General features: G+C 42.8%; 1 protein-coding gene across 3 annotated transcripts; it reads left to right on the forward strand.

Moving 5' to 3' along the window:
• Positions 1–1,618: 1,618 nt before the first annotated feature.
• Positions 1,619–11,581, forward strand: nexn (nexilin (F actin binding protein)). Of its 3 annotated transcripts, XM_029499961.1 has the most exons (15): positions 1,619–1,736; positions 3,342–3,772; positions 3,887–4,084; positions 5,268–5,352; positions 5,443–5,591; positions 6,727–6,927; positions 7,021–7,194; positions 7,334–7,522; positions 7,791–7,982; positions 8,367–8,411; positions 8,757–8,951; positions 9,140–9,361; positions 10,238–10,426; positions 10,550–10,913; positions 11,069–11,581. In XM_029499961.1, the coding sequence occupies exons 2-15, from the start codon at positions 3,392–3,394 to the stop codon at positions 11,080–11,082; spliced, it is 2,598 nt and encodes an 865-aa protein (XP_029355821.1). In that variant the 5' UTR covers positions 1,619–1,736; positions 3,342–3,391; the 3' UTR covers positions 11,083–11,581. The 3 variants fall into 3 exon arrangements, with proteins under 3 accessions (XP_029355821.1, XP_029355820.1, XP_029355822.1); XM_029499960.1 differs by lacking the exon at positions 11,069–11,581 and having other exon boundaries at positions 10,550–11,050; XM_029499962.1 differs by lacking the exons at positions 8,367–8,411; positions 11,069–11,581 and having other exon boundaries at positions 10,550–11,048.

Here is an 11,581-nt window from a genome sequence, read left to right on the forward strand (position 1 = left end):
TCCTTGTCGGGGGGTTTCCCAAAGCCTCAAAGTTAGCAGTTGCTCAATTATGTAATATTGTGATTTAACCTGACATTTACCTTCAACCTTTAACATCACTGTTTGATTTCACATTATATATTTTACATTGTTAGAATGTAAGCAATGGAATATATCAGTCTAACAGGATGATATAACAAATAGTATAGTACAGTTGATAATTTAAGAAATAGCTGCTGTTCACCAAAGGTATTGGTTTCTCTTAAATCAAAGGAAGTCTCTAACATTCCTTCAATGCTTGATCGGGGACCTAACTTGCTGTATTTTCTGCCTGAGGCCTGTTTGGTCAGTGAGTCAGCAGCTGTGCATGGAGCCATTTGAACAGACAACGTGTGTCTGCAGCAGTGTTTCTATTTACATCCATCCACAGTGAGAGTTCAAGTGAAGACTCACCCAGCGGGTAGTATGTCAGGGCTGGGATTAATATGTTATCCTCTGAGCTTTGAAACGTCTCTCATGTAGGAATTCATAGTTTCCGACGACACGACATTCACGAGCACAACAGAAAAACTGGTGATCTTTCGCTCAACTGCCAATGCAGAGAGGAATGACGATATGCAGGTTATCACACTATCACAGCGAAGAACAAGCTGGTGTTCCTCTGAACTGATAAGACAGGAATCCTGGTCTGGTCCGAGGAGACCAATATACAGGACTGTCTGGATTTAGGTCGCTGTGCTCAAACACAAGCACGAGCAGAAGACTGTTTAGTTTTTCTCGTATCAGATAATTCAGCTACTTTTGTTGTCGTTGTTGTTGTTGTTGTTGTTGTTGTTGTGGCTGCTGTTAGTGCTCCTTTGTGGTGAATATGAGAAGTTAATAAGTATTTGAAACACACTATAATGAAGTGGTAACCAGATCTAGCTGTTCATTAGAGTATTTGTTAACAACTATTACTAATTACTACCTACGTAAGTGGGGGGCAAAAGGATCATTCATGACAAAACAGTAATGAAAGGCAATGTAGTAAAACAGTGTGGTAATAATACGTCTTTAAAAGAGATGTTATAATTTAGGACAAATCTTTGGATCACTTATAATGCCATTAAAGCTGCCAACAAATACATTATTATGGGTTATAAACCGGCTTGTCTTATAAATGTTACATATCTATGATAAACGGGAAATAGCAAAAGAGCAATTAACAAAGTCAAAGTTGTCATTGCACATGAGAATACAACGAAATTACTCAAATGGTAGCATTAATGGATCAACTGCAGCAACAGCACTTCGAAGCAAAGAGGAAGTAGAGGTCTTAAGTTATTATTATAATAAGAAAGAAAATATACATACAGAGAGTGAAGGAAAGGAATAAAACGAGTAGAAAATAATGAAGAGAAATGGAAAAATGGTTATGCGCCGTAAAATAGTCAGAAAGATGCTAAATGAACTAATTATTAACATTATTTATGCAGCTGTGGTTCAGTGGGAAGGGTGTGTGCGTGTGCGTGTGCGTGTGTCTGTGCAGTGCGCGCGGAGGGAACAGCTGAACCTGCGGCAGCCGCGCGCGGAATGCGGTATCCGGTAGAAAGTAACGGTACTTTTATGGAAACGGCTCGTCGACGCGCAGCCAGCAGCCAGTCGAGCTGGTCCACCGGGCTGTTCTCCTGGTTCTGCACCCACACGGAGGATTTTCTATCTTTTCTTATTCGACTTTTCTGAAGTCACACACGGGAGGAAGACGTCACGCTCGACAGGTAAACCTTTTATTTTGTAGGTCGTGAAGCCGGATGAGGTTTAGGAAGTGGTCCGATCATCGTGAGTGAACAAGGTCAGAGCTGCTCCGGTTCAACGGAGAGCTGACTCTAAGTGATTTTAGTCTGTGGCCTCAGGTGGCTCTGCTGTCAACGCAATTCAGACTGTTGTGACCTGCATTTACACGAATCCGCATCAACATGCGTCAGACTATTTTTCTGACAGAGTCATGATGTCTGCTGCCAGCTGAGAACAGAAATAGGACATCAGCAGCCAAACATAAAAGCTGACTGTTCTTTTTGGGAAGTTAAGGCGTTCACTTATTTTGAAAAATGAATTCACTGAAGATACTAAATTGCATTGATCAAAGGGAGGAAACACTGTCACTTGGCCGCGGTTTCAAAATGGACGAGGATGGTCTCACTGAACTCTTAACATTGCTCAGTGGCAGGTCATTGACCTACTTTTTAGGACTGACGTTGAGAGATGAAGGGAATGAAAGATCATAATGAGGAATCATAGTTATCATATGAAATCAGAACCAGCTTTAGTGTCGAATGCACGGGTCAACTTTGACATTGTTATTCTAATAAATGCCAGATTGCAGAAGCTGTTTATGTGTGTGGACACAAACTGGACCAACTAAGAGCATAATCAGGATCAAGCTCAGACACCAGAGGCTTTGTCTTTCTTCAGCTGTTTAGGCGACTTCTGACTCTCATTTTACATCGACCACACCTCTGAGGCCTCCGATGGTCAATGTGGACTCCACCGGCAGCAGAATGAGCGGCAGCAGCTAAATGACCGTAATATGGGATGTTTCCTGAGTGAAAATGATTCTTTATTTCCACGGCACACACAAACAGCCAAGCTCTTGATCTGCAGCACTTTGGAGGGTGATGTTCTTGAGATCTGAAGAGAAGAAGTATTTGAGGACACTGATAACCAGCGACGGCTCCACTGTTGGGTGACTAACAGTCCGAACGGCCTCTCATTTATCCAGTTGTCTCGCTCTTAGTCTGGCCATTTTGTCAAGGGTCTGCGAGGCGACATGTGGGTGCCAACTTGAGCGCCGTCCAACTGCCTATCACTCATCAGAAATAGCCGGATCACATGTCCTGCACCCACAAGTGGCCTATAAATAACTGTCAACGAGCCTCCAATGCGCTCTTTCTCCACATACAGAGAAGTGGAGCAGCTCTCTTTGCCCTTAACGTTGTTGCTCATAAAGTCCAAGCATCAGATCAAGACAAAAGGGAGCGAGCTGGTCCATGAATTAACCGGGAAAAGTAGAGAATCAAACCTTTCAAAATGCCAGTCATTTTTTCTGACGGTACTCAACAGCTGAAATACAAAAAAGGGTATTTAAAATGTTCAATAAAACCATGAAAAGGAAGCAAATATTTGCTGTACGGTTCAAATTAACCCTAACCCTAACAAATTTGTGTATCAGTATGAAGTTCTTATATATACAATCTGATAATTCAGTGAAATGAGTGATGCATCACATCATGTGATCAAAACTTTCAACTCCTGTTGTGGTTCAAGCAGGTTGGCTTCAATATATCCACTCTGCATTATGCACCTAATCGTCCTTTATTTTGCAGGTAACTTTTTTAGCAGAGCCTGTTTGTCAACTTGTCATTGTGGTACAAACATGACGGAGGTTGCACAGGTCGCGGCTGCGGTCACCCACGACATGGAAGACGTCTCAAATGAAAGCGAGCGCAGCTTGAACAACGCGGAAAAAGATGAAGCTGGGGAGGCGCACGAGGAGGACGACGTGGCGGCTCATGAAGATGACGACACTGAGGAGAAAAACAAAAAGGCCTGCCACACGGACGATGGAGGAAAGAGCGACAAGCGGCCACGTATGAACGGCGTGGAGCACGAAAAAGATGACACAACTGAGAAGAAAAATAAGAAAGAAAAATCAGATGCTGTTAACGGAGTATCAGACGACACAAAGAAAGCCAAGGACGCACAGTCAGACACACATGAAGAACAGAATATGACTGATGTGGCTCTAAAAAGAGAGGTGAGACAGAAATGTTCACATTTTAAGATGCTGTGGTTCTTCTCCTCCGGCATCAGATAACTTCCTGCGATTATTTGTTGTTGTGGTTGTTTTTCTTTGACCCTCAAAACACAGAAACTCCTCCGATCCAAAAAGCCGGTGGCCAGAAGCTACGTGCCCAAGTTGAGCAAAGACAAGGGGGACGTGACGAACAAGTTCGAGGCCATGCAGAAGGCCCGGGAGGAGCGCAGCAGGCAGAGGAACAAGGAGGAACAGCAGAAGAGGAAAGAGCAATACGTCAAGGAGAGAGAGAGGAACCGCAGGAAGCAGCAGGTCAAAGAGCGATAACACCCACTAACCTCAGACCGAGGCCTGCATGGCATGATGAGGCATGACGGCTGGACAAGGCTGCCGGTTTGAGTTCAGTACTCCGCACTGCAACATCCACCACACAGTGTTTGGTGCAATTAACCTATTAATTATTTTTCACTTCATATAACATTCAACTTCAGTTTGTGCTCAACTTTTTCTTTTTTTTTTTTTTTTTTTTTGGAATAAAAAATAACTTTAATTCCAGCTGAAGTCCACCAGCTCCTGCAGCAGATTAAGAATTTAAAGTGCATGTTGTGCAAATCCACATTATCTAACTCAGTCTTCCCCGTTCCACAGTTTACCATTTATTAAAAACCTACTTCAAAAGGCAGCTACTTTAAAAAATGCTGGTTAAGAGGTAGTTTTTCCGGCAAAAACATGAAATATCTGATGCCCCGCTGTGGGAGAAGTACACTGATGTTACAGCTTCATATTGTTAGATCGGTAAAATTAAAGCATTAATGTCAGGCAGTTTATCGAGTTACCCCAGACATCACAGAAGATAATTGAACATCCAATTGATCAACTTATACAAGCAATTCTGAGCTTTCAAGTCACCGCTAACTAAAATGGTAGAATAAATGTAGTGGAGAAGAATGCCGTCATACAAGAAGCAGACGTTTAGCAGCCAACATCGGAAAATAGATTTGGTAACAGATTCTGTTGGACTATTTCCAATCTACTTATTTTTGACTTCTTCCTAATCACTCAACAACACATGCTGATGCACACAGAGGAAGACTTTTGAAAAAAATGTAGTTTGTTGGAAATTTAAAGGGGAAGGCCGGAGATTTAGAAATCGACTGTGGTGAAACAGAAGCAGTGATACAGTGTGATGTGAGTGGATTATCAGTGATACTCAGGCAGGGTTAGGGTTAGGGCTAACCCTAACCCTAACCCTAACCCAACCTTCCTGTGTGCAGTCGTGCCATAGCTGGCCTGCCTGGGACTCCTACGCTCATCTTTCCTGTCTGTGCACCAACATGGCGGCCCAATCACCGGTTGACCTGCAGGTCACGTGACCTGCCTATTAGCGGGGATTAGGCCCTTGTTCTTGCTGGGACCAGCATGGCTCCTGAGTGGCAAAGGAGATGATCCCAGCTAAACCGTAACCTCACCGCACTCTCCATCTGATCCGCCACAGATAAAAGAATTACTTGCTTCCAGCGATGAGGAGGAAGAGGTGAAGCCGGCAAAGGTGGAAAAATCCTACGTCCCCAAAATCACAGGTAAGACGAACAAAAGGCGCAAGACGAGGTGGATGTTAATCTGGGAGGAGAGGAAGGCTAAGGGCTTGTGTCATGCTCTGAAATCCCCAGGCAGTGTGAAGGGGAAGTTTGCAGAAATGGAAAAACAAAGACAAGAGGAAGAGAGGAAGAGGATGGAAGGTGAGAGGAAGAAGAGGGAGGCCCAGGACAACATGGAGAAAGCCAAAATCAAGAAAGAGTTGGCTAAAAAAGCGGCCGAGGTGAGTGAACCTGCAGGGATTTCCTCATCCTGGGAAAGGGGGGCAGCGTGTCTCGCTGTTCTGATGAGAATGGCGTACTTTTATCTGCAATGATTCAGGTAATCCTCAGCCGCCACTCAGATGAGTTATTTTAAGTGGCATTTAGGATCCGAACAGTTGGCAGAGGCTGTATATAGGTCTGAAACCAGCAGGAGCCTTGTTGACATACACACACTGAGTAACAGAAGGGACAATGTGAATTGTGGTTTTAGTCTTATTATACTGCACTTTTAGAAAAGACAGTGTAGTTCTTGGGAACGGTGACACAAGCTTTCTTGTGCCAGAGGAAATTAAAGGCAATTACTTGCTCCCTCTTTGGCCTAATTCTGCTCCACACTAACAGTTCCTCGAATAATAAAGAGCTTTATGAAGACTGTTTGAAGTGTCTGACTTCATCTTCATCGGTCATGGTTGGAGCCATATGTTGAGATTTCATTGAAATCATGAGATTATTACAACTCAGGGGAATTAGATGAAAATCTTGGACCTTTAGCATAACCTCCCAATTTTTAGAAGCAATTTTTAAAAGCTTAGTAGCTTGGACAGGCCTTTATGTCTTGATCTCTATCAATGACCAAATTACTCTGAGGTTCCCCAGAAACAGAAAATGACAAAGCTTTTTTATTTTTTATTTTTTTGAATGTGAAAGCAGCTGTTGACTTTCAGATGCTTTGTAACAAACTGATTGACTGAATTTAAGGAGGTAGATGGTGAATGAACGAAAAACAACTGGAAGGATCTGTCAGGTGTGAGTGGCAACTGTTTCACACACCTCCCAGTGACTAAATTAGCTCCAGACCTCCTAACTGGGACTGAATTAGACTGCTATCTCAGCCTGACCCACTGCAAATGGTGACATTAGGCCAACAGAGTTGCCCCAGCACGCCTACACTCTCCAACTGACTGCTGTTTGTTCCAAGGGTGACCTGAATTTGTCTTTCCTTGAACGCTGTTAGTCTGTGACAGCATCTACAAGAGCTCGACCTCTTCCACAGTATGTGCTGATGGGGTTTCTAAATTTATTCACCGATCCCTTTCATGACTTCTACATTTTGTCCCCCTGGATGAACTTAAAAGAAAAAACTTTTTGTTCTAGGAAGGAGATGACACGATCCTGGTGCAGGTTGTTCCGGCAAAACCGTCACGACCTCCAGGCAGAATCAAGCTGAACTTTGAGGACATGGAGAGGAATCGAGGAGAGGAACTGAAGAAGAAGGCAGAGGAAGAGAAGAAGAAGCGGTACGATGAAAACAGGCGCTCCTTCAGGGAAGCCAAGCGGCGCTCGGTTATTGAACAGGTAAGAATTAGTGTGAATGGATACCACAATATTTTTTTGGGATTGGGATGAAGATGTAAAAACGCCTCTATCCTCACACCTGTTGGCCTTCAGGATGAGGAGGACAAGCCCTCGGACAAGGTGCAGGTGACTCCAGGAAAGCTGAAACTGACATTTGAGGAGCTGGAGAAGGAGCGGCAGGAGCAGAGGAAGAAGCAGGCGGAGGAGGAGGCCAAACGCCGCCTGATAGATGAGAAGAAGGCTTTTGAGGAGGCCAGATTGGAAATGGTAAATAAAAACCGACCAACAAGGAATATTAGACAAATATAACTTTTATTGTGAGAACCTGCAACATTAGATCCCATTTCCACCTCCTCGTTGTGAGGTTAGATGACTCAGCGCTGATGGTACATCTGTGCATCAACAGGGAGAAGACGAGGACGACACCCAGCCATCTCAGGAGGGCAAGGAGGAGATCCGACCTGGAAAACTGAGGTTGAGCTTTGAGGAACTGGAGAGGCAAAGAGTGGAAGAAGTGCGCAAGAAGGCCGAAGAGGAGGCCAAGAGACGGATGGAGGAGGAGAGAAGAGCCTTCGCTGAAGCCAGGAAGAGCATGGTCAATATTTATTTTAGATAAACGAATAACAATTTAAGTTAAGGAGGCTTTTAAGATCTAAAAAGAGACTTGAGACTTGAGACTTAGGTGAGATTGTCTGGATTAAATAAATGACTTAAAATGTTAATTAATGAGCTTTAGTCACTTCTGCGATGACTGGGCAGATCCAGACACTCTGTTTCCTTGATTATAGTTTTTGTGATGAATTGTAGTTTTATTAGATATGAGGGTGGTATAAATCTTTAATCTACCACTTTACTTTACTCAGCTTGTAGATGAAGATGATGAGGCACTGATGGCCTTGTTGAACCTGGAGGGCAGTGAACCTGGGAAGATATGTGCCAGTTTTGAGGAACTGGAGCGTCAGAGAAGAGAAGAGGAGCAGAAGAAAGCTGAGGAGGAGGCCAAGAGGAGGTTGGAAGAGGAGAAAAGGCTCTTTGCCGAGGCCCGCAAGAGCATGGTAAGTGCACACGACTATAATAAAAAAAATACAGTGTGCACTAACATGTCGGAGCTTAAACTTTACCTTAATATACTGCTGCTGAGCTGAGCAAAAAAAAAAAAAAAAAAAACTGGGAGAAATGTAAAACATATTTTAACAGCCCAACACACATAAAATGGAAAATATTTATATTATCATATCTCTGTGTGGGGCATATCAGTAGCACTATAAAGAAATATCAGTTAGGACCACAGATGATTTGGTCAAACTAACACTTCCTATATATTTTAACACTGACTATATTTGTTATCTACAATTGGATTCAAATTGGATGCAAATAAATTCGTATATATTTGTGGTACACCTACATTGCTGTTCCCTTGTCCAAATTATTTTTTTAAGAGCCCTGGCCTGGATCAGGAAAAGTCTGCATATGGAGATGATACAGTAAGATATTTTCAATTTCAAATGTACATTTTTCACAGAAACACAAGAGGAACCAACAAGTCTTCTTCCAATATGCTGCTAATAATGCATTTAACATAAATGTGCAAGCGTAAAAGTCTACAAGTGATGATGTGTTTTTCGATTTTGGATGCTTTTGGTTGCCTTGAATAGCAAATGCAGCATTAGAAACTGTGTTGTTGTTTTTTTTATCTGGTCCTATTATATTTTTCAATGTAAGGTAAGTAGGTGCACTCGAACCGAGGTGGTGATAAAAATGAATATTACATTGAATGGAGTCAGTAAATATTTTGTCCAAATGGAAACCTCTGCCTCTCTCGTGTCTAGGTGCAAGATGAGGAAGGTGAGCTGGTGAAGACCGAGTCTCAGGAAGCGCTGCACCCTCGAAAACTGGAGATCAACTTTGAAGAGCTGCTGAAGGAGAAGGAGGAAGCCGAGAGAAGACGTAAGGCGGAGGAACGCAAAAAGAAGATGGAGCAGGAGAAGCAAGAATTTGAACAACTCCGACAAGAGATGGGCGAGGTCAGCCCGGAACAGTTGAATATTTATTAGGCTTCTTAGATTTAGTCCAACATTTTTGGCCAATTAAATAAATTCAAAAACAATATAGAACTCATATTTGAGGCACCCCATTGCAATTTTACATTTTTCTCTTCACATATCATTTATAAGCCACTCACTGTCACTACCGATCGGCTTCAATTCTACAGGAGGAAATAAACGAAAGCATGGATGTTGTAAGCAGAGAGTACGAAGAGCTGACCAAGCTCAAGAGAACCGGATCGATCCAGGCCAAGAACCTGAAGTCCAAGTTTGAGAAGATCAAGCAGCTGACTGAGGAGGAAATTCAAAAAAAGATTGAGATGGAGAGAGCACGGAGGAAGGCCATCGATGATGAGATTAAAGAGAGAGAAGCTGAGAAGTTCCAGGAGGTAAGAATACGCCACTCTGTATTGGAATGTGAACCAATAATACAAGATGCCACAAACAGAATTTGAACGTTTAACTTCCTTAAACTGACCATTAAATATTTGTATGAAATACTCTTTCATACTGTCTTTGAAACAAGATTAAGTGATTTCTAGTATTATGTTCTCCGTGATGTGGGGGAGATAAATCCAAAAACACTAAAATTTGGATAGCAGGAGCAAATAGAAAAATCGCCAAGTGCAATTTATACATATAGGTGAATTCTAATATTAAGAAATGGCACTCAGTGAAACCCATATCTCTGCTGAGGCCAAACAATTCAGCACGCAAGGATGATGTGTATCTGACCTGCTCTGTAGTCTTTCCTCACTGTCGGTCAGGTTGCTGTGTGGTGCAGTCCGTCAATCACACAGCTGCCACACCCCAATTCTATTTTCCTTTAAATAGAATATATTCTCATTTAGTAAAACATTTACTGAGGTAAAAATTCAGTTGAGACTGAGGACCAATTTCACATAGACTACTACACACTTAGACTTCCCTTTCCAAACAGTAGTCGCCCCCTGATGGTCATTAGATAAAATGTTTTAGTTCAGCATTCACCTCACTTCTCAGTCCCAGAGTCAATGTCCACTTTTATATCTGATCTATGATTGAAACTAAAAATAAAAACGATTGGTGTGGGTGGACTGTAGTCACAGAAGACACACATAGCAAATATCAGCAGGATTTATAAGTTATAAAATTACATTTTTCATGATGGATTATACACTTTTAATGATTTTTACTGATTTTGTTGCAGAAGTTGGTTTTTTGGATAAAAGTTTCGTACATCTCGACTTGCAGCTGATATAGGCAATGACTTTGATTTTTGTCAGGAGGAAGAGGGAAGTGAAACAACTCCAGTGAAGGCTGAGGAGTCACCATTCAAGCAGAAGGTGGACATGAAAGCCCGATTTGAACAAATGGCTAAAGCCAGAGAGGAGGAGGAGAGGAGGAGGATAGAGGAGCAGAAATTGCAGAGGATGCAGTTTGAGCAGCAGGAAATTGATGCCGCCCTCCAAAAAGTAAACCTTCCCAATTTGTGGCCATTTAAGTAATTTAAATGTCTGCTAGCTCAGCAAGAGTTCGCGCTCAGATTGCTTTGACTGCAGCAAACAATCGTGATTCTTGTTGTCATCTGTTAACAGAAGAAGGAGGATGACGGTGAGGATGACGGCAGCATCATGAACGGCTCTGCGGGCTACGAAGATGAAGAAGATCATGCCAGGTCAGGGGCTCCGTGGTTTAAAAAGGCCCTCAAGAATCAATCGGTGGTGGACTCGGAGCCAGTTCGGTTCACCGTTAAGATAACCGGGGAGCCGAAGCCAGAGGTGACCTGGTGGTTTGAGGGAGAGATGCTCCAGGACTGTGAGGACTATCAGTATATAGAGAGAGGAGAGACGTACTGCCTCTACCTGCCGGAGACCTTCCCAGAGGACGAGGGAGAGTACATGTGCAAGGCTGTGAACAGCAGAGGCACTGCAGCGAGCACGTGCATCCTCACAATAGAAAGTAAGACAACCTTGGTGTGACTGCATGCCTGCATGATACCTCCTATGTGGACTTAAACCTCCCTCTATGAAATGGATCGCACGCTCCTCTTCCTCTTAAACTCGAGCTGAAGTGCAGATGTGCTTAACTGCTCTTCTTTTTCTTCTTCCCTGCAGCTTATGACTACTGACTGGTGCCCTTCCATGTTCTGGAATCTTTCCCTGTTGTCTCTCACTTCTTTTGTAAAATTTTGTCCCTCATGCTTCGGTATGGGCAAACAAAGGGAAGAAAATCGCAGTATGCTTGGCATTCCTTAGGGAGGGATACAGACATACACACATACACACACACAAGCAAGATGTTGTTTACGTATTGCTCAATTTGAAAGCTGCGCTCCCTGTTAGAATAGGATGATACTTGTGCCAAAAACACACGATTCTTGTTCCACTGCCAAGGGTTGCAAAAATTTCAAAACCATCTTCACTGAGAGGCCCTTCAGTGATATTTGTAATAGCAGCTGTTTCTAAGTATCATCGTACTGTTTTGTAAATATCACACTTTATGGCCCACACATGACCAACGTGATGCTTGAGGCACTCAAATGTAATACACAGAATGCCCACATCTGCTGATTTTAACAAACACCATACAGAGATATAGTAATAAAAAAAAAACCCTGGCATGCTCAA

Source organism: Echeneis naucrates, chromosome 4 (genome assembly GCF_900963305.1).
Source record: "Echeneis naucrates chromosome 4, fEcheNa1.1, whole genome shotgun sequence".
Taxonomy (NCBI): domain Eukaryota; kingdom Metazoa; phylum Chordata; class Actinopteri; order Carangiformes; family Echeneidae; genus Echeneis; species Echeneis naucrates.